This window comes from Podarcis tiliguerta (genome assembly GCF_965153285.1).
Source record: "Podarcis tiliguerta genome assembly, chromosome: 1".
In the NCBI taxonomy this organism is placed as follows: domain Eukaryota; kingdom Metazoa; phylum Chordata; class Lepidosauria; order Squamata; family Lacertidae; genus Podarcis; species Podarcis tiliguerta.
In genome coordinates this window covers 127294376-127317804 of record NC_139534.1, presented here as the reverse complement: position 1 = coordinate 127317804, position 23429 = coordinate 127294376, and the positions used below count along the sequence as shown (strand labels likewise).

At 43.4% G+C, this 23429-nt stretch overlaps 1 protein-coding gene across 2 annotated transcripts; it reads right to left on the bottom strand.

Annotated features, from left to right (window-relative positions):
• Positions 1-801: 801 nt before the first annotated feature.
• LOC310676968 (potassium channel, subfamily K, member 16-like) lies at positions 802-22420 on the bottom strand. 2 transcript variants are annotated; one of them, XM_083439206.1, is made up of 6 exons: positions 22179-22420; positions 12240-12440; positions 10957-11077; positions 7950-8113; positions 4891-5053; positions 802-1341 (listed from the first exon to the last, which is right to left on the bottom strand). In XM_083439206.1, exons 1-6 carry the CDS (start codon positions 22308-22310, stop codon positions 1085-1087), a joined length of 1038 nt encoding a protein of 345 aa, XP_083295332.1. In that variant the 5' UTR covers positions 22311-22420; the 3' UTR covers positions 802-1084. The 2 variants fall into 2 exon arrangements, with proteins under 2 accessions (XP_083295332.1, XP_083295333.1); XM_083439207.1 differs by lacking the exon at positions 22179-22420 and adding an exon at positions 15226-15814.
• Between the last annotated feature and the right edge of the window lie 1009 nt (positions 22421-23429).

The following is a 23429-nucleotide window of genomic DNA, read 5'->3' as shown; positions in this document are numbered from 1 at the left end:
AAACTCCAAGGAAGTCCACCACCTTCCGAGGGAGCTCGTTCCACTGCTGAACAGTTCTTACTGTCAGAAAGGTCTTCCTGATGTTTAGTTGGAATCTCCTTTCTTGTGACTTGAAGCCATTGGTTTGAGTCCTCCCCTCCAGAGCAGGTGAAAGCAAGCATGCTCCCTCTTCCATGTGACAGCCCTTGAGATATTTGAAGACAGCTCTCATATCTCTCCCAGTTCCCTCTCTTCCAGAATAAAAATACCCAGCTCCTTCAACCACTCCTCATAAGGCTTGGTTTCCAGACCCTTGGTCATCTTGGTTGCTCTCCACTGCACACATTCCAGTTTTGAGAATCCAAGTAAGACCATTCCTTTCTCTCCTTATTGCTAAAACACAATACATATCCTGTAATGAAGAGGCATTATAATCTGATGCAGAAAGCCCATCTATTTCACAATTTATTAGGAATTACCATATTTTTTGCTCTATGAGACTCACTTTTCCCCTCCTAAAATGTAAGGAGAAATGTGTGTGCGTCTTATGGAGCGAATGTAGGCTGCACAGCTATCCCACAAGCCAGAACAGCAAGAGGGATTGCTGCTTTCACTGCACAGCGATCCCTCTTGCTGTTCTGGCTTCTGAGATTCAGAATATTTTTTTTCTTGTTTTCCTCCTCCAAAAACTAGGTGCGTCTTGTGGTCTGGTGCGTCTTATAGAGCGAAAAATATGGTACTAACTTATAGACCAGCTAGCCAGTTTTTAAGGAATCAGTTGAATGTCACAATGCCATATAATTATAAAAAGCTCAGCGGAAGTTCTTGCGTGTAGCTGATTTTTATGTAATTTTTTTAATAACAATTTATTTTCCAAAAAGATGACATCAAAAGTAAACATAAAAACAACAGTATATAAAACTGATTTTTATGTAATAGCCACCCTCCCTCTCTTGGTTGCTGAAACATGGCTATTTCACAGTTTATTAGAAACTGCATAACTTAAAGAGCAACTAGTGAGTTTTTAAGGAATACGCAGAATGTCACAATAGCATATAATTATAAAAAGCTCAATGGAAGTTCTTGAGTACAACTGATTTTTATGTCAATCTCCACGAGACTGCAATGATGTACTTATACTCTCCGTCACTGAAAATCTAACAGACTGACCCCTTTGGGACAGTGTTATGTTGTCCCCACTACTCTCTCTTCGTGCGCTGCTTCTTCTTCTTACTGGAGCTGGAGGTTCAAGTAATGAGGATACGAGGTCAAACAGCACAGCTATCCAGGCCAGACCAATGACGATCCAAGTGGCTGCGAGTAGCCGGTAGCCCATAAAATATTTCCTGTCATGCTTCCTCCCTGGAGACACAGAGAAAAGCAACAGTAAAGTGTGAGGAGGTGATTTAAAGGACCCGCCAACTCAGACTTCCGGCTTCCGACGATGAGATATGGCAGCCTCCCAAGAGATCAGACAAACAGCTGTGCCAGTAATTCAGGGTTAAATAATTAACCCTGACACACACATCCCGGGGGGGGGGGGAGCTGCGCCGCACCACCCGCAGACCGTAGGTTATCTGCGTCCAAGGCACGAATTTAGCAACTCTCCAACGTCAGTCCCGTCAGCCGGGAGTTCCTGCTTCCTAAAAATTAAAAGGTTTGGCAAAAAAATCCAGGCGTGTTATGGACGGAACGAGTTAAAAGAAAAATCTGCTAAACTACACAGTTGCTGGAGGCCAAGTTTTGGACTTCAAAAACACTCCTTTCTTGTCGTTTTGATGAATGAGGTGAGCGGCTGCCGTACTTTTATATTTGTTATATTTGGTATTTCATGACTTGGCGAACCCCACCAAGAAAGAATTAATTACCCAAAGGAAACGCAGGAGGCGTAAAATAATTGGACTTATTGGCGTTATCGCAGTCCTCAACGAAGAGCCCTGATCAAAATTGGCAGAGCAAGATCAGATATGACCAGATCAGCTCGGGATGAGGAGGAAATATGGCGACAGTAGAAGCTCTGACACAGTAAGAAAAAGGATATGATCAGAAAAAGTCTCCTTCAATGGGGGGAGATTGGAGATATATATTTATTGGAAGTACAAAAGGGGTGTTCTTTACAGGGGATGCATTTACTTGCATGGAATTCAGTGGTACCTCGCGTTAAGAACTTAATTTGTTCCGGAGCTCCATTCTTAACCTGAAACTGTTCTTAACCTGAAGCACTACTTTAGCTAATGGGGCCTCCTGCTGCCGCTGCGCTGCCGGAGCACGATTTCTGTTCTCACCCTGAAGCAAAGTTCTTAACCTGAGGTACTATTTCTGGGTTAGCGGAGTTTGTAACCTGAAGCATCTGTAACCCGAGGTACCACTGTATTACAGTTTGAGAAGAGAGTGGCGGTGAACTCTGGATGCCTGCCAGCTGTCCGAGGGCCCCAGAGAGCTGGTGTGGGTTTTTATGGGAAAACTGGAACAATCTTTGTGTGACTTACTGATTGCCAAGTACACTCCTACAATACATTTGAAACATTAAAGATCAAAAGACAGTGCAAAGTCGCTAATGAACTTCAACCTTGGATGGAAGTCCAGAGCCTATTAGAACAACAATCAGCAGAAAAAGGAGGGGTCACCGAAGGAGGCCTGTGCTTCAAAATATTAAGACTGAGAACAATGTGGAAAAAGCCCTCTGCATGATTATAGAAATAAGGAATGGTCAAATAAAACAAGATAGTTATACCAGCGACTGACTGATCGAGAGAGGAAATTGTCAATATCAGGACTGGAAAATTGTGAAGTAACAAAGAAGACAGCAGAAAGAAAGGATAGACATTTAGCTCTTGAATCCAGAACATGGGAAGTCCCATTGAAAATTAATTCGGATTATATAATTCTTATTTTGTTTTTGAATGTGGAAATATTTGGCTTGATTTGTTATTAATAATATTTTAAATTGGAAAATGAATAAAAATTATTTACAAAAAAAAAGAAAGGACTCGCCAACTCAGTTTATCTAAACTTCGTTAGGTCATGTTCACACTATACATTTAAAACACATTTCTACCACTACACATAGGAAACTACCAATGTCCTATTTGTGATGGTTTAGGCTCATGATGATGTTTGAGCCTGTAAAGGCTTTGGTGTGGTTGCACTACCAAATTTCCAATCAGTGCACATCCTGTAACTTCCTGCTCAATGATGATGATGATATTAATAATAATAATTTTATTATTTGTACCCCAACCATCTGACTATACAGGGGTGCCTTCAGATGTCTTCTAAAGGTTTTGTGGTTCTTTATCTCCTTGACACCTGATGGGAAGGTGCCACCACCTCTTCCTGGTTCCCTGTATCCTCACTTCTTGCAGTGAGGGACTGGCCCCAGGCCCTCAGAGGTGGACCTCAGTGTCTGGGCTGAATAATGGGGGTGGAGATGCTCCTTCAGGCATACTGGGCTGAGGCCATTTAGTGCTTTACAGGTCAGCACCAACACTTTTGTGCTCAGAAACGTACTTGAATAGAAGTATAACCACCCCACCCAACCCCACTTACCATTCCTCCCTCCACCTCTTTTCCCCTCTTTTCTTCCTAATAGTTTAAACCAATTCATGAACCAAGAAATTGGTTCACTAATAATGAACCATGTGTTGTAGATATTACTCCACATTTATTATGCTATTTTTGTGATATACAAATGACATGAGAAAACTTGGTATACTTATTTGTATAACATTATTCTTGTTTATAAAACTTAATAATAATAATAATAATAATAATAATAATAATAATAATAGAAATGTAGAAACATTTATTTTCATCCCACATTTGTTGGCAACAGTTTGTTCCAGTTGTTGGCCTCAGGCAGCAGTGGTTGCAGTTGCTAGAATGGTGCAAAAACTATTCATTTTGTTAGATTGTGCCCAATTCTCCAGGTCATTCTGAATTCTGGTTCTGTCTTCTGCAGCATTAGCTATCCCTCCCAGTTTGGTGTCGTCTGTGCATTTGATAAACATCCTCTCAATTCATTCATCCAAGTCATTTATAAAGACAAAACCCTGTGGCACCCCACTTGTCCCTTTTTTGCAGGATGTCAACGAACCATTAATGAGTACTCTTTCGGTTCGGTCAGTCAGCCTGCTATAAATCCACCTAACCTTCTTCAACCCTTCTTCAACCTGCTTCCTCTGGAGAAAATCATGCAGTACTTTGTCAAAAGCCTTACCAAAATTAAGGTATAATATGTCCACAGCATTTCCCTGACCCATCAAGTTTGTAATTTGATCAAAAAAAGAAATGAGATTCTTCTGGCATGACTTATTTTTGAGAAACCCATGCTGGGTCTTAGTAATCACAGCATCCTTTTCTAAATGCTCACAGACCAAATGTTGAATTATCTGTTCTAGGATAGGGATGTCCTTAATAATAATAATAATAATAATAGTAACAATAGTAACAATAAGTTTATTGTTCATACCCAACCCATCTGACTGTGTTGCTCCAGCCACTCTGTGCGGCTTCCAACATATAGAAATGCATAATAAAAAAGTAAACTTTAAAACACTTCCCTATACAGGGCTGCCTTCAGTTGTCTTCTAAAGTTTACTTATCTCCTTGGCTCGTTGGTCATAAAGCTCCATACCTTTCGATATTTCTCCAATGAAAATAGGGATGTCTTAAGGAAAAGCAGGACATTCCAGGATAAAATCAGAAACTGGGATGGCTTCTGTAAATCCAGAACTGTTCCTGGAAAATAGGTATACTTGGAGGGTCTGTACTTGAGAAACTTAAAATATGGTTTGGTTTCCAAATTATAATCATTGCCAACCATCATTTTGTATGACACCTGATCTGAGCTTTCATATTCTTCAGCACAACAGTGAAGCCCACAATATGAAAGTATTTTGAAAGCCTTACCTATTAGATAGTCTCCAAAACCAATGGTGCTGAGTGTAATAAATGTAAAATAGACAGCTTCACTATAAGTCCAGTCCTCCATCCATTGAAAGAGAAACGAAGGCAAAATAAGAAACATTTGAATCCCCAAAACCACATAGAAGAAAAGATATTTTGCTGTTTTCTGAAAGATAAAGCAAAAAAGAAAATTAAAAAGGTAGGTTTGATGCAACAGGGCTCAGTGTTCTTGGCCTCCAGCCATGCACAGGGATTTTAGGCTGCATTAACAAATAAATAATAATAATTCTACCCTAGTTAGACTTCATCTGGAGCACAATACCCAGTTCTCCATATGACACATAAGCCAAGCCACGGTTTAGTGTGGCAGTGCAAGGGTGCAAGTGTTGGAGAAAATAATAATTTAATAAAACTGTATTTTGATCATTCCGTGTTCTTTTGAGTCTATGGCCTGGCTGAACTGAAAAGGCCTGTACCTGCCTTTTTAGTAGAGTACAGAACTTTTACAATACAGAACTACCTGCTTTGAGTTACTGTGCATAGTGAATGTCCGTTCGCAAACACTGTTAGAATCTATGGGTTCCACTGTATGCCTAAAACAAGAATCAGCTAGGCATGGCAATTGTGATCAGTCTTTAATTGTTTTGTAAAAAAAAAAAAAAAATGAAAGAGGAAGACATTGGAAAACTTGTAATGAACAGGAAAATTAGTCAAAGTCTTAAGAAAGAAAGACACTGAAAAATGGTTGTATGTGGGGGGCCACCAGGGGGCGCATTGGAAGATGGCCGACAATAACATCTCTCCAACCCACACAAGGTAATTAAGAGGCTGATATGGGAGTATGCAGCCTCCCTTGCCCCCCAAGGCAATGGGGGGCACTGCCTTGCCTGCTGTGTCCATAATTCACCCCCGGATTCGAAAGAAGGGGGTGAGGGCACTAGGCACGAAGCCCTCAGGTGAGGTCGGCTCTCCCGGACGCTGTCTCTGATCACACACTGGTTTGCATCAGCTCAAAATATATAATTGGAAAATAAGCAAATGCACATACTTCAAGTGAAGATCGGGAGTAAAGACTGCTGATTAATGGGATCTCTGTGATGCGGAGTGACGGGCTGGACAATAAATCAAGTGAAGACTCATCATTAAAAGATTGGTATGTCAGAGTGAAACAGAAAGGGGGGAGGGAAAAACTTTTCTTTTTTTTTTGTCTTATGTGAGTACCCAATAACCCTCCCCCCCAGAGAGAAAGAATCGTTGCAAATTACTAATCACAAGCAGGAGATTAAGAACTGGGTGGAAATGAATTACTGATCAAAGAGAGGACTGGTGGGAACATCGGGAATGGAAAGAAAGCTTTGTGACGCAGTTACAAATGGAGATTCGTCAAGACAGGCCTGCCCACAGGAGGACGAGGGGGAGGAGGACCATGACCATCGGAATGTGAATGTATGGTTATCGGAATGTGAATTTGACCTGGCAGGGCCCCCTGAGATACAGATTGGCAGGCCTGTGGAAATCAACGGACAGACTGTGGGAATGTTCTCTACGGAGGTGTGGAAATGGCGTCTGTCCTTTATGTGATATGGCTCTTGGAGAGTGTAAAATCCACACAGGATATGTTTGTTTTCAACCCGCTTGTGAAGATTATCAGAGATCACAAAGAAAGGAATATATGATAACAACAAGAAGATGAGGAAAATAATAAAGAGACTAACTGGACAGAACTGTGAAATTAAAGCAGCAGCAAGAGTGATGTTTGGATCCCTTTTGGAGCTCGAAGTATGGGTACCCCCAACAAAATTTTTAAAAAATTTGGCTGTATAATTTGGAACTAATGTGATTTGGAATTAATGTGATTTGATTGGCCTGTTAATAAAAAATATTTTTTTATAAAAAAAAAGAAAAATTGTTGTATTAATCACATGGCATTATGATGAGGGCTGATCTGAAGAACCAAATGATTTGAATTGGTTCAGGATGACGACATGGGGTTGCACCTGTTAAGATTGCTGTGATCCTTGGATTGGTGAATAAAAATGACGTGTGTAATCTAGAAATGTATAAAGAACATGGCTTTGGATGTGGTTCTTTGCAGCCTTCTTATGTGTGAGGCTGTCCCTATGCACATTTCTTTTTCAGTAAAGGCCTATCATTTCACTTGGAGGTTGCATCCTTTTCTTTTGGGTTGCTCTGTGGGGAAGCTACAGTCGAGGAACCTCCTTTTAAATTTCTCCAAGACAGGCTCCAGGAGAGGAGATGGTGGCTGCTTTGGCCACAAACTAAGGCATGGTTTGGCTTAGCATGTTTGTCCAAACTCAGGCTCATTGTTTGTGCCTGCAGACAAACCACAAGCTGTAAGCAAATAAGAAACCTTCATTTTAGAAAAAAGAAAGTATCTGAAAGCCTTGGTCTGTCGTAATCCCGTGTTAACTTGGCAATCTTGATTTTCTAAACATTGAAAAAAATGGAACTGTAGAGGAAAGTAATCTCCGAGTTTGTAATATCCAAACTGTGTTGTACATTTTGTTAACGTTTACGCTTCAAAAGGTGACAATTCAATTTTTGTTCAGCAATTTTTGCACCCACTCTCACACCCACTAACATTTTGGAGAATTAAGAAGCATTAAATTCCATGAATTTGAGAAGATATATTTTGCAAATCTATACTGGAGCCATTTTCACTAAAGGCAAACAGCTGTGTTCCAAAAATTTGTACTGCTAAAACAAATAATTTGGGGAGTTTCTCTCATTCCTATTTGAAGGCAGAGCGAGAGTTTATCTTCCTAACTTAATTAGAGGGCACAATTCACATGTCTAATTTATTCTTGTCTTCCTCCTATTATAGAGGCAGCTAATCATATATGCATATGTATATGCAATATAACAGAAGAAGAGCCCTGCTGGATCAGGCAAGGGCCTGTCTCTAGTCGAGGATCCTGTTCTCATCGAAGCTGACCAGATACCCACAGGAACCCTGCATACAGGACTTGAGTGCAGCATCAGTCTATGTCACCCTCAGTCTTGTGACTGGTAAGATTAGAAATTATCTCCAGATGAATTACCTTGTTTTCTTTCCAATACACTTTCTCTGCACAGGTTTCACAGATTCTTGAGACAAAAAAGCCAATATAGTTCAAGCAGATGAGGTTGAAGGGGATTCCAAAGAGAGCAAAAATAACACAAAAGATCTGACCATCTGCTGTTTGGGGACAGAGGTTTCCATAGCCTGTTAAAAGATTAAGAAAGGGTTGCAAAGGACGTCAGCAACTGTCGATTTGCCAATTACCTTCAGATTTTTCAGTTCTTCAAAATTTGTGACACAGTTATTGGATTAAAAAACGAATTGCAAAATTCTTATTTCTTTTGGGATAAATTTAGAAATGTATTTGATGATATGTCTTTGGTGATGAAATTGGGCATGCAAGGAGCGTCTTAGATAGAGGAACCACCATCGTGCCCAGATAACAGCCCATAACAGCCCTCAGTATAAGCCTTCAGGGCATCTGCTCAGACAAACCTCCCTTTTAGGTTATTTTGAGAATGGACTCAATTATGACTTGGCTGATCTATCTGCCAATTCATTCTTATTAAACAATTCTTATCCAGAATGTAAATTGGGACTTCCGGCACGGAATGCCATGGCGTGCAGCGGTCCCATAATAGCGGATCCCGATTCTGCACTTAATCAAGGATACAAATGAGAGTAATTATCCTTCTGGAAACACACACACACCCCAATCGGAGGGGCGAGCCTTCACTTGCAGGTTGTCCATTAACTGTATCTCTTTTTTTTATTATAATATTTTATTGGATTTTACAATAAGTATAAAATGACAAAAGATAAAACACAGCACAACAAAAAATAAAAAAATACAGCGACATACAAACACAAAACAGCAAAAAATAAAAAAAAATAAAAATAAAAAGAATAAAAGCAATTTTTATCCATTAACTGTATCTCATTCCGACGGAATATGAGGGCAGGGGCACTTAAAGAACAGGCATGTTTTGGAACAAGGAGACATGGGAACCTGCTAAATGAAATCAGCCATTGTGTGCCAAGGTTTTGATCTGGAGAGGACTTCACCGTAACAGGATTATTATGTAAGTGAAGGGGAGCCTTTTGTTCTCTTTTTATATTTATATTATATTTGATGATCTATGCTCCAGCAAACCTTCACTAAAGAAATTATTAGTAGACTGAGTTTATTATTGGAGTACAACTATAAAGGGAATGCAACAGGGACTTTAAAAAAAAGACTTTAGAATCTGCCTACAGAGTTCTTCAAATGAAAGACTGTGAAATACTGTGATGCTTTGTGGCACTGTCTCCTATAGGTAAAGGTAAAGGGACCCCTGACCATTAGGTCCAGTCGTGACCGACTCTGGGGTGCGGCACTCATCTCGCTTTATTGGCCAGGGGAGCCGGCGTATAGCTTCCGGGTCATGTGGCCAGCATGACTAAGCCGCTTCTGGCGAACCAGAGCAGCGCACGGAAATGCCCTTTACCTTCCCGCCAGAGCGGTACCTATTTATCTACTTGCACTTTGAGGTGCTTTCGAACTGCAAGGTTGGAAGGAGCGGGGACCGAGCAATGGGAGCTCACCCCATCACAGGGATTCGAACCGCCGACCTTCTGATCGGCAAGTCCTAGGCTCTGTGGTTTAACCCACAGCGCCACCCACGTCCCTACTGTCTCCTATGGAGAGTGTTAATTTGGATCTACAACTGCTTTGGTGAGACATCAGCTTGTTAAAAAAATTGGGAAGATTAAGAACAAAGAGCTAGATGTCAACCCGGAGCATGGCATGATGCCAGTATGCTTTTGGTTCAAGTCCAAAGGCTGAGAAACAGATAAGCCCTTCTCTTGGGTCTCAGAAGCCACAGCTTTATGGCCTGCACTTGAAGAATGGATTATTTTATCCGTAGCACACTTGATCGAAGCTACAAACATGAGTCTCACCAAACTGCGGGTGGCAGTGGAAGACAGGAGTGCCTGGCGTGCTCTGGTCCATGGGGTCACGAAGAGTCGAACACGACTGAACGACTAAACAACAAAGCACACTTGAATCAACAGTTTGTGCTTCACACCAGAAAGCTTAACCAGAGCTTTCCAAACGGTGTGTCACGACAAGTTAGTGTGTTGGCTGCAGTGTGTAGGTGTGTCGTATGAATGCTGGAGAGGGGTTAGTTTAACCACTGGTTTGCTAGTAAAACTCAATTACTGTGTGACAAATTGATGCATGTATAAAAAGTGTGTCACCAACATGATAAGTTTTGAAAGCTCTGGATTAAACAGTGCTAATAAGGTAGGTTCACCCACAGTGCATGGTTTTCTGCATTGAAGGCATTCATCTAGACATAAAGGGTGTGTGGTTTCTTGAGTGTATTTTGTAGCTTACTGGAAAGAAGTTGCAATCCTATGCAAATTTATTGGGGAGCAAGTCCCACTGAATGCATAGGGTTGTGCTGAGAGGGACGGATTTGCATTGGGAGACTGGCATTGGGTCAGTTGCACCAGGTGGGATTTGAACTCGTTTCCTAGCCCAACTACTTTCCACAGGGTGGTTTTAATAATGGGTTGACCCCAGAATGGTGGGGAATAAATAACTAATCAGGGAATGGGCTCGTTGGGCATATAATAAATGAACTACCGTATTTTTCGTTCTATAAGATGCACCAGACCATAAGATGCACCTAGTTTTTGGAGGAGGAAAACAAGAAAAAAAATATTCTGAATCTCAGAAGCCAGAACAGCAAGAGGGATCGCTGCGCAGTGAAAGCAGCAATACCTCTTGCTGTTCTGGCTTCTGGGATAGCTGCGCAGCCTGCATTCGCTCCATAAGACGCGCACATATTTCCCCTTACTTTTTAGGAGGGAAAAAGTGAGTCTTATAGAGCAAAAAATACGGTATTTATTTGACCAAAAAGGGCAAGACAAAGTTGAGATGTGAAGGACGATGAAAGAGCAAAAGCAAAGCCTGCAGCTTTACACGATTTATCTGAGTGAGAGCAGTTGAATGCCCTGCATACTATATTCAGGGAGAAGCTAGAACCAAATGACAGTACCTATTGTGGCTAACATAGTTCCCACGAAGAAGAAAGAATTAGCGAAATCCCAGCTGCTGTGTTTATCATGAGGTTTGGTTCCTATTGGATCTATTCCCAACCGAACAGCTTTTACCAGTTTCTGCAATTGAAGGCAAGACTCAGTTTGAATATTCCAACAATAAGAATAGCCCCTCCTCTGATTATCACTAGATACTGCTAACCAAATTGCTATGCACTCAGAAGGGAAGTTCTTCTGGTTCCGTCGAGCAACCATGGCATTTTTTTCAGCCGGAACTTTCTGGAACTCATTTTTGGCACCTCTCAAGTAGGAGCCTTTGCCGTTAGAGGGGAATGAGGGAGGTTTCTCTCCCTTGAGCCCAAAAGAGGGTTTTGTAGCAATGCATAATGGCTTGGCTTGGCTGTCTTCATAAATTCTTCTGGGCAGAGTCTGCTTGGAGTATTGGCTCTCCCATATTCCCAGTCAACCAAACAATGGTGAGACTACCCCATCTCCCACCCTCTGTTCTAAGGCACAAGCACACACTTTTCAAGGCAGTTAACCAGACAATGATTCAGCTTTTCTGTGACCTTGAACAGAGTCACCTGTTTTGCAGCTGCTATATGACGTATGTTCTCCTTTCCCCAATACAGTTGTACCTCGGATTAAGAACTTAATTCATTCTGGAGGTCTGTTCTCAACCTGAAACTGTTCTTAACCTGAAGCACCACTTTAGCTAATGGGGCCTCTTGCTGCCGCTGCGCCACTGCTGCACGATTTCTGTTCTTATCCTGAAGCAAAATTCTTAAACCGAGGTAATATTTATGGGCCAGCGGAGTCTGTAACCTGAAGCGTATGTAACCTGAAGCATATGTAACCCGAGGTACCACTGTATATTCTTTGCGAAATGCAGTACAAATGCTAACAAAAACCTGCTCCTTATAACTGAATTGGAGAAAACGTAAATTTGGGTTTTCAATGATTGCTGTTGACAAGCTGGTTTTCACGTGGAAAGCCCCAGAGCAACGAAATGGTGCTCAGACACGGAGCTTTAAATCATGACCATGCCTGGAGAGAGTGGAGGAAAGCTCAGTGTGGAGAAGCCCATGTTGCCTCCAACAGTGTTGGCAGAACAGAGCCATAATGGCTAGTAGGAAGGGTGAGTCCTTATGGCTCTATGCTGGCCACTGATTCTGTCCCCACCTCCTAAACTGTATTCCCCCCCATATATACTTTCTGACCTCTTTACCTCTGGTGTCATGCCATGGTCTGTCCTTTCAGTCTTGCTAAAGTAAAGCCTTACCTGTATAAATAACTCCACCTCTTCTGGGCTGAGAGCGGTATAGTTCGAAAAAAATTGTGCTTTCATGCGAAACGTTGCTTCTTCTAGTCTTTCGTGGTGATCGTTCTCCAGAAGCTCAATGACGAGGGCACCCATCACCACGTAAGTCATGTAGCCAGCCAGCAGTAGAATGCCCTGCTTCCTGCTGACACGCATCTTGTCCTGTGTGGGAATGAGAGCCAAGGAAGAAGCAGACACAAGAGCAACTATAGTTTAGTAAGCAAGTCTTTATTTGTCTTGACCCAGACTCAGTAGTACAGCCCCATAGCTGGGCAATCTCCATAGCTGGGCCCAAGCTAACCAGATGAATTGGATCCAGGGGTCTTGGTGGACCACAAGCTGAACATGAGTCAACCGTGTGTTATTAATACCACAAGATTTACCTAAATTAGTATCGCTAAACATCAACAAAATGTAAATGACATTCCCAAGGGAATTGAAGGAGGCAGTGGTGTGCCCGCTCTTAAAGAAAACATCATTAGATCCTTTAGATCTATCCAATTACCGCCCGGTTTCAAATCTTCTGTTCCTGGGTAAGGTGATTGAGAGAGCGGTTGCTGAACAGCTTGGTGGGTTTCTGGATGAAACATCGGCTCTGGATCCATTCCAATCCGGCTTCTGCACTGGTCATGGGACCGAGACGGCTCTGGTCGCCCTAACAGATGATCTCTGTAGGCAGCTGGATCGAGGCAGGTTGGGGCTGCTGATTCTTTTAGACCTGTCAGCAGCCTTTGACATGGTCGATCACAAACTCCTGGACCACCGCCTCTCCAACGTGGAGATCCAGGGCACAGTCCTTCAATGGCTGCGCTCGTTTCTCTCTGGTTGGGGACAGAGGGTGGCACTTGGGGGGGAATCGTCATCGCGCCACTCCTTGGTGTGTGGAGTACCTCAGGGTGCGATACTCTCCCCGATGCTTTTCAACATCTATATGCGCCCCCTCGCCCAGCTTGTCCAGAGTTTTGAGTTGGGCTGCCATCAGTATGCTGATAACACCCAACTCTATCTGTTGATGGATGGCCATCCTGACTCGGCCCCAGACACACTGATCAGATGTTTGGAAGCTGTGGCTGGATGGTTATGTGGGAGCCGGTTGAAGTTAAATCCTTCGAAGACAGAGGTCCTTTGGCTGGGAAGGGACGATATGGGATTGGGGGGGCAACTCCCATTTCTTGTGGGGGTGCAATTAGTGCCAACGCCGTCCTTTAAGAGTTTGGGTGTAATCTTCGACACCTCCCTTTCCATGGAGGCGCAGATTGCAGCTATAACAAAGGCGGCATTTTTTCATCTCCGCCAAGCTAAGCAGTTGGCTCACCTCTCTTGCCCTGACCTAGCCACTGTGATCCACGCAGACTGGATTATTGTAACTTACTCTATGTGGGGCTGCCCTTGAGACTGACCCAGAAACTCCAGCGGGTGCAGAATGCCGCAGCAAGACTCCTTACGGGGTCCTCGCTGCGGGATCACTTGCACCTGGTGCTATACCAGCTGCACTGGCCCCCGGTGGAGTACAGGATCAGGTTTAAGGTGCTGGTTTTAACCTTTAAAGCCCTATATGGCCTAGGACACTCATACCTACGGGACCGCCTCTCCTGGTATGTCCCATGGAGGACCTTACGGTCTTCAAACGAAAAAATCCTGGAGATCCCGGGCCATAGGAAGGTTAGGCTGGCCTCAACCAGAGCCAGGGCTTTTTCGGCTGTGGCTCCGATCTGGTGGAATGTTCTAGGGCCCTGTGGGATTTGACATCTTTCCGCAGGGCCTACAAGACAGAGCTGTTCCACCAGGCCTTTGGTCAGGGCACAGCCTGACCCCCTCCTTTGGTAATCCTCACAGAACTCTAGCCCAATGGTTGCCTTTAATTTGATTTAAACTTATTTTATAATGAATTGATTTTAGAATGCTACATTATTTTACTGTTGTTAGCCTCTTGGCCCGGCTTCGGTTGGGGAGGGCGGGATATAAATAAATTATTATTATTATTATTATTATTATTATTATTATTATTATTATTAAGGTATCAATGGATATCAAGAGATGGCAGTCATTGAACCTGACCCTGTGGGGAAAAGTCAATGCTCTTAAACTGAACATAATACCTAGACTAGTTTATATCTTAAGAGGAATTCCAATTCACATACTGAGCAAATACTTTCACAAAATTAAATATTTGTTTAGAAAATGCCATTGGAACTCTTCAGTTCCAAGAATATCGATTCAAAAAATTCAAATATTGATAAAGGAAAGAGGATTTGGGATCCCAGATTTAGGACTGTATCACTAAAAAAGACTGAGACTGATGAACTGGAAAAATAAAAGTGAGGCTCCCTTCTACGATTGGATTTAAGACATACAAACTTGCAACATATGAGCAACTTGCATATAAAAGCAGACTTGCCATGAAGAAATTCAATGATATGTTGAATCCATTCTTACAAATACTGTATGTAATAGGTTAAGATCTGGTGAATTACAATAACAACTCTGTAAAGGATATAGTTTTGGTTTTTTCCCTCTCCCCTCTTTACTTTGCCTTCTACATGGTTAAAAAAAAATTGTCTCTAGAAAATGATTGCAAGGAAGCTCTCAGATGACAAAACCAAATGTGAATATGTTGCTAGAAAAACTAGAAAAAAATGTTCTTCATGTCATACAGGTGTCTAAAATAAAAAATTACATTGACTGTGCAAAAAGCAACTGCTTCAATTACTTCTTGGGAAAGTTGTTTGGAGTGTTAGGACACTGCATGACAAAACACACTTTCTCCTTCCGGGTTTTGTTTTGATTTTTAAGAAATACATATCATTGGGAAACATGGAGGAAGAAAACCAGGACATTTCGTCATGGTGGAGCTAATGTGTTTTCCCACATCCATAACCAGCCCAGGGGTCATTTGGAGGAGGGAATTGAAAGGAGCGGAGAGGTCTTTGCTTGGCTCATCACTCACCCTGATAGGGACATTTGATTCAAAATCCTCTTAAATGATCCACTCCTTCGACTTCCAATATCTGATAGGAGAGTCTCAGTGCTTCCCTTTCACTGGGTAGCTATTTGGTAGGAGCAGCCTGACCACACCTTCATGGGCTCTATGAGGTCATGGGTATATTACTCTCTTTTGTGGACTGGCTTACCTGGTCCTCTGTGAGGTCACCCCCCTCTGTACCTGCTGTGCTGCTGAAAGCCTCCAGGTCTGAAAGGCTGGTGGGAAGATCAGACCACAATATTTTAGAAATGTACAGGGGCCAAACTCGACCTATTGCTACTTCGAGCAATGGGAATGCTCATCAGATTTGCAGATGGCACCAAACTGGGAGGGGTAGCTAATGCCGCAGAAGAAAGAATCAGGATTGGTGGTTGCCATTTGTTCTCTTTGTCCTCATGGGAATTTGTCCTCATGGGCAGAGTCATCATAGTGATCCATAGTTAAAAGCAGAAGTCAGCAAAAAAGCAGAAGTTGGCAAATGTGCCCTCTTTTTTGCAACCGTACATTGAGCCCCAGCTAATAAAATGAAATGCAGTAGGGACAAATGTCAGGTTCTGCACCTAGGAGGGAAGAACCAGATCCACAAATATAGGGGGTGGGGGTGGGCAATCTGGCTTACTATTATTGTATTGGATTATTGTAACTCGCTCTACGTGGGGTTGCCCTTGAGACTGACCCAGAAACTCCAGTGGGTGCAGAATGCTGCAGCGAGACTCCTTACGGGGTCTTTGCTGCGAGATCACATTCACCCGGTGCTATACCAGCTGCACTGGCTCCCGGTGGAGTACAGGATCAGATTTAAGGTGCTGGTTTTAACCTTTAAAGCCCTATATGGCCTAGGACCCTCGTACCTACGGGAGCGCCTCTCCTGGTATGTCCCACAGAGAAACTTACGGTCTTCAAATAAAAACATCTTGAAGGTCCCAGGCCACAGAGAGGTTAGGCTGGCCTCAACCAGAGCCAGGGCTTTTTCGGCTGTGGCTCCGATCTGGTGGAACGCTCTGTCACAAGAGACTAGGGCCCTGCGGGACTTGACATCTTTCCGCAGGGCCTGCAAGACAGAGCTGTTCCACCAGGCCTTTGGCCAGGGCACAGCCTGACTCCCTCCCTCGGCAATCTTCGCGGAGCTCTGGCCCAATGGTTGCCAGTGGCTTGATTTGAATTAATTTTATAATGAATGATTTTAGAGTGTTGTGTTGTGTTGTACTGTTGTACTGTTTTATTGTTGTTAGCCGCCCTGAGCCCGGCTTCGGCTGGGGAGGGCGGGATATAAATAAGATTTATTATTATTATTATTATTATTATTATTATTATTATTATTACTAGCAGTACATGTGAAAAGGGTCTAGGGGTTTTGTGGACCACACGCTGAACATGAGTCAATAGTGTGATGCAGCAGCAAAGCTAATGCTATTGTTAAACCCTCAGAATGAATAAATGCTAAGATTTTGGTTAATTGGGATATGGATTAGAACATATTCTGCAGAGCTGTTCCAGACAGATAATTCCTGGGCTGGCTTATGCAAATCAACCTGGCTGACCCAGGGCTATCAAGAGTACTATAGGGGTCGTTAACAATGCAAGGGAACTTCCTTCTTGCCCCTAGGTGTGAACAAAGACTGGGGATTTGGTAGGTTGCCAGGGTACCCGCTCTGGGGGAAGGCAAGAGGTTTCTGGGGGGAAGAAGGAGGGGGAAAGAGAGCTCCATCTTGGAGAGAAAGGCTGAAGGATGCTTGTACTGCTGCCTCTTGAACTGATCATGCCGTAAGATCTAGACTCCCTCCATGCAGACTGAAAGTATAAATAGCTCCATAAACCCTATTTCTTAAAGTATGACAGTTTCCGCCTTGTCTTCTATTCTCCAAAGCGACTCTTGGCTACATCAACAGAAGCATAGTGTCCACGTCACAGGAAGTAATAAAGGTATCAAGAGTCTAGAAGCGAAGCCTGATGAGAAACGGTTGAAGGAGCTGGGTATGCTTATTCTGAACAAGAGGAGAAAAGAGAACCATCTTCGCTTTCAGGAGGAGCCAACCATTGAACCACCCTCAACATAGAGGGTGCCCAGCCCCTTGGCAGCAAATATTGAGGGGGCTGAAGACCCTTCTGCCCCTAGAAGTTGGGACGCCTGTCCTAAATCCCGTCAGCTGGCAGACCATAGGAAACAGCCTTAAATCAAGTCAGATAATTGGTTCATCTGGCTGAGCATCAGCAATACTGGCCGGCAGAAGCTCTCCAGGGCTTTTAGTCTTCCTCAGCCCTACCTGGAGGTGCCAAAGTCCAGTCCTTCCTTTTTTGCACTTCTATTGCATTTTAACCCTTTCCGGCCTTCTGGTTCGGGGAGAAGGTGGGTGGACTCCCTCCCGCTCTCAGAAGAAGAGCCCACTGAACGCTGTTTCTCTGCTGCATAGCAACCCCCTAAATGCCGCCCTTCCTCCTGCCTGTGAGCTGTCCAAGTCTGCTGCTCTATCTGAGTCTGGGAACTCTTGGTGAAGGGGTCCGAGCTAACCCACTCCTGCTCTGTCTGCATTCCTTTGTCTCCAGAGTCAGACTCTGTCTCTCTCTGTACTGGCATTCCTTCATCTTCAGAGTTTGACTCTTCCCAGACATTCGATTCAGCCACGTCCCTGACAATTATTTTCAGCTGTCCAGCCCCACTAATGAAAATAGTTCTGTGCTGTACTCTTAAGAACATCATCGACACCCCAAGATGGCTTGCTTCCCCATTCTGTTTCCAGGGAAGACCACAAGGAACCTTAGCAGAATGAAACAAGGTATGGTGGTGGTCTGATTGTTCTCAAGGATCCCCACTCCAGCTGCTGGGTCCCTGGTTTCGAGGCTGCATCTATGCCATATATTAAAGCACACTGCTTCCCTCAAGGGGTCCTGAGAACTGTAGTTTGCCTCTGGCAGAGCTACAATTTTGGTGTACACCTGCCAGAATACGCATGCACCGCTGGGCAGTTTGCCCCACCCCAGGTGCCAGAGAGGTTTCTTCTGCCACTGCTCAGAAGGAAGACCTGTTTGTTTATGCCCAAAGTAAATGTACATTAGATTGCTTGGCAGCCTAACGGCTGCACAGTTCACTCAGAAGCAACTCTCACGAAATACCTAGAACAAAGACAGCAATGATGGGAGTTGTAGTCCAACAACATCTGAAATTGTGTTCAGGATTGTATGAGAATGTGCAATTCAATGCCTGAACTCAGCAACAGGTTGTAGCATTTAACCTTGAAGACTCCCAGTTGCAGAAAAGCGATCTGTGCATAAATATGATGGACACTAGACTTAGCACCTTGTTCTGTTCTCTTTGGCGATGAGCCGCTGTCATGCTTTATTACAGCAACTCATTGCAGGGTAAAGGCTCTCCACAATCACATGTGTCTAATTCAGGCTGCAACACTGACCAGTGAAAATTCTCCAGGACATTTAAGATTTTGCCCCTGATGAATCTGGCATTGCCTCCAAGCTAACCCACAAACCAGCTTGTTGAATTTGGAATCCCTCATGGACCTGCTAGGGCAGAGCTTGGTTGGCACAACTGGATGCAGACAAATCTCAGCTGGACATGGCAACAGCGCAACGGCACTCTCTCTCCCTGGCACTACTACGCCAGCCCTCTGTTTCCCTTTCCTTCAGGTAAATTCCCCAATGGAGAATGAATCACGAGCGACAGTGGGTTTTTCTTTTGGGAAAACAGGTTGCAAACAAACTTTATTATAACAGATGTAAAAAGGAGCCACCGTGGTGTAGTGGTTAAGAACGGTGGACTCGTAATCTGGTGAACTGGGTTTGCTTCCCCGCTCCTCCACATGCAGCTGCTGGGTGACCTGGGGCTAGTCACATTTCTCTGAAGTCTCTCAGCCTCACTCACCTCACAGAGTGTTTGTTGTGGGGGAGGAAGGGAAAGGAGAATGTTAGCCATTTTGAGACTTCTTATGGGGAGTGAAAGGCAGGATATAAAGTCCAAACTCTTCTTCTGCCACAGAAATGTGACAAACAGTGAGGTTATTTGCGGCACAGTGCTGTTGCTTTTTATTAAAATATATACTGTTTCAAGTTATAGGCTGTATGCTGTTCAGGCTTAAGGTTACAGTGGTACCTCGGGTTAAGAATTTAATTCGTTCTGGAAGTCCGTTCTTAACCTGAATCTGTTCTTAACCTGAAGCACCACTTTAGCTAATGGGGTCTCCCACTGCCGCTGCGCTGTGATTTCTGTTCTCATCCTGAAGCAAAGTTCTTAACCCGAGGGACTATTTCTGGGTTAACGGAGTCTGTAACCTGAAGCGTCTGTAACCCGAGGTACCACTGTACTTTCTTTTATACATCTTCCATAGATCAGACTTCTTGACACACACTACAGGAACTTAGGATTTTAACTGGACTGTTTCTTTACAGACCCCCAAATCCTCCTTGGCCTCGGAATCACTACAGTCCTACCTCGGGATAAATACGCTTCAGGTTGAGTGCTTTTGGGTTGTGCTCCGCAGCGACCCAGAAGTAACAGAGTAACTTCTGGGTTTTGCTGCTTGCGCATGCACAGATGGTCAAAATGACATCACGCGCATGCCCGGAAGTGGCAAAACGCGACCCGCGCACGCACAGACGCACTGTCGCATCTTACGTTCTGTTCAGGATGCGAACAGGGCTCCGAAACGGATCCCATTCACATCCCGAGGTACCACTGTACTGCCCTTTCCTGTCAGTGTATTCCCTCTGAGGACCCTTTTTCCTGTAAACACCATGTGGGACTGTGACTTTTCTATTTTAACAGTGTTTTGCAATTCTGAACTGTTTGATGTATTACAGTATTTTAATATTTTTTGGGAAGCCGCCCAGAATTTTCTCTTATATACACCAAATATTTACTCCAGCTTTCACAAAACTTCTTTTTCATCCTGATATAAACCTCTTTCTGTAGGCCACGACAGCAGCAAGAACTATGTTGGCTCAGAACTGGAAAACAGATCTAATACCTACTATCATGGAATGGCAGGTTAAAGTGATCAACTACGCAGAACTGGCTAGATTGTCGGGAAAAATACGAGGATCCAAATACATTTTAACCACTATTCGTTCCCTGTACCATTTTAATAGTCTTAGCAGCTACAGGGGTTTTCAATTTCTCTAGTTGTGGACAACATGACAGTGGAGACAAACTACTCCTTTAGGTTTGTATTGTGTAGGAGCAGTCCACCTTACAGGGTTGGCATTCTGAGTCCCAACTTTCTGAGTTTCCAGTCATTATTTTTCTTGAAGGGACTGGGTGCTAGTGCTCCCCCTAAGTCTCCTTCGATTTCATCTAACAAGATAGAGACTTCAGTTACTGTTTCCAGTTTCTTATCTTTAAGGAACCAGCGTAGGTGTGCAGGAACCTGTCTATAAAATTGCTCTAAACTGATCAACTGTTTAAGTTCATCAAAGGTTTTGATTTTACTTCCTTCCACCCATCTGTCCAGAGCTTTATCAATATGGCTACTCAGTTGGGCAGAAGTCTCTCTCTTTTAATGTCACAAAAGGCTTTTCTGCTTTGCTCTGCAGTTAAACCAAACCGCCCTTTCATTCTTTCTTTGAATGTGAGATAATCAGAAGTTTCATCTTCTCTTAAATCTGAGCATATTTCCCTCAAAGTTCCACATATCTGTGGGTGTAAATACAGCATCCAGTTTTCCTCAGGAATATTTAAGTCTTTACAGGTCTGTTCAAAACTTAGCAGGAATGCCTTTGACACACTTAGGGAAATCTCTTCACCTTAGCTGAGGTAAAGTCTCCACCCCGCTAGCAATGGATGTGGCAGTTCTGCTCTCAGCTTAATTTCCTCCATTTTTAAAAGAAACATGTCTTTTTCATAGACCATCTTGGCCTCCCTTTCTCTTTCTTCTTGGGCTAATCTGGCATTTCTTTCTTTTTCTTTTCCCTCATGAGCTAATCTGCTCTCTCTCTCTGCCATATCCCTCTCAGCCTGTATCAGTGCTAACCGAATGTCAGCTGCAATTCTGGCGTGTTCAGCTGCTAATTTTGCTTTTCCCTTTTCTTTCTCTGCTTCAACTCATGTCTTTCTTTCTTTTTTTGCTTCAACTTTAGCCAATTCTAATACTAGCCTCAGCATTTCGAATTCAGTATTAGGATTCTCCTCAGAAGCAACAGCTCCCTGTACTGGGTCATCCCGAGTCTCTTTTGCCTGGCGCTTGCTGGCCATTTTCTGACAGAAAAAAATTCTTCTTTCAATAAAATAACTTCAGTACTTTATTAAACTGGATGTTCTAGATCCGTGGGCACGTTTCTGTGGGGTTTTTAACTTCGTATCACGGCGCTGCCACTTCTTAATATGCAACGGCGCAATGGCTCTCTCTCTCTCCCTGGCGCCGCTGCGCCAGCCCTCTGTTTCCCTTTCCCTCAGGTGAAATCCCCAATGGAGTATGAATCACGAGTGTATTTTCCATCACAACATGCCACTCTTCTTTTCAGAAGCTTAGTTTGATCGGCATCAAGTATACAGTGGTGCCCCGCAAGACGAATGCCTCGCAAGACGGAAAACCCGCAAGACGAAAGGGTTTTCCGTCTGCAGAGGCGCTTCGCAAGATGAATTTCCCTATGGGCTTGCTTCGCAAGACGAAAAATGACGAAAAAATTTGAATTTTTTTTCGCTCCAAAACCCCTTTTTCTGAATTGCTAAGCTGCTAAAAGCATTTTAGCAGCAAAACCGCTAATCCCTTAAGCCTTTAATAGGCGTTAATAGCCCTTAAACGGTCAATAGCGCTAATAGCGCTAATCCGCTAATGGGCTTGCTTCGCAAGACGAAAAAACCGCAAGACGAAAAGACCCGCGGAACGGATTCTTTTCGTCTTGCGAGGCACCACTGTACAACTCGATGCTGATCAAACTACAAACTACATTACTTCTGGTAAATGAGCCACCTTAGCCGCTAGAGGGCCATGAAAATTTGTGTCCCAGTCTGTTTCTTGTCTGCCCGTGTTGTATCTGAAACCCGAGGAGCACACTGGTTGCCAGATGTGAAATACATTGGCAATATTTGCATTAAGGGGCATGACGAACTCAGATCTATTAATTTTTAGTATGCCTGTTCTTACGGCCTTTGAAATGTGTTTGTCGGAGTGGAGGGCATTGTTTTGTTTTGGGCTTTGTTTTAACTATTTGTTTTGTCCTTTTACCCAGTATTTTTTTTCTTGTGAACTTCCTTGAGACCTTCAAATGACAGGAAGTGTATAAATTTAATAAAGAATGAAAAAAAAAAATTAGTTGGCTACAGCCCCTTGTTGTCGTTGTGGGAGTGCCTCCAGCTGTATGGGAGCTGAACATCCAAGCATCAGCATTGAGATGGAAGACTCTCCTTTCCCAAACTGAGTGGCAGAACATCTGCTTAGCAGGCAGCGAGTCCTGAGTTTAAACTCCAGCATTTCCAAATTCCTGTTTGAAATTCTGAATTGCTGCTTGCGGTCAGTCTAGACAGTATTGTGCCAAATGGCCCATTGGTCTGACTGTGTAAGGCAGCTCCCCGTGTCCCTAAACATTCTAAATGGAGTGCATTTGTTAAGGAATGCAGACTCTCCAAGTTTCCATCCCTGTTTTTGATATGATCCTTAGGATGTCCCTATTTTCACTGGAGAAAAGCTGGAGAGTATGGGAATGACTCCATCTCACTAAGAACCAGCAGGCTACCAAGAAGCTGGGAATAATGTGGGACGTAACTCACCCAAGTTCCCTCAATATTGTGGACCATTGTTCTTTGTATATTGTTGAAACAGATTATGGTTCAAATTCTGCATTGGGTTGAGATGAAATCTCTCCTAACCCAGATAAATAAATTAGAACTCTTCCCCCCCCCCAACATATTTTTTTTCAAGGGGAAAAAGAAGAAACAATTTAGCACAGCATCCACAATGTCTTCCATCTGCAAAGTATGTTTTATCTATGCATATAGAATGTTTTTGTTGTGTGTTTCTCTGGGTATTACAGTCATACCTCGTGTTGCATTTGCTTCAGGTTGAGCGTTTTCAGGTGGCTTCCGGGTTTTGGCACTCACACATGTGCAGACACACAAAATGGCATCACTTGCATGCGCAGACGCGGCGAATCACGAACCGCGCACGCGGGTTGTATTTTGCTTATCTTGCGAACGGGACTCCGGAACGGATCCCGTTCTCAGC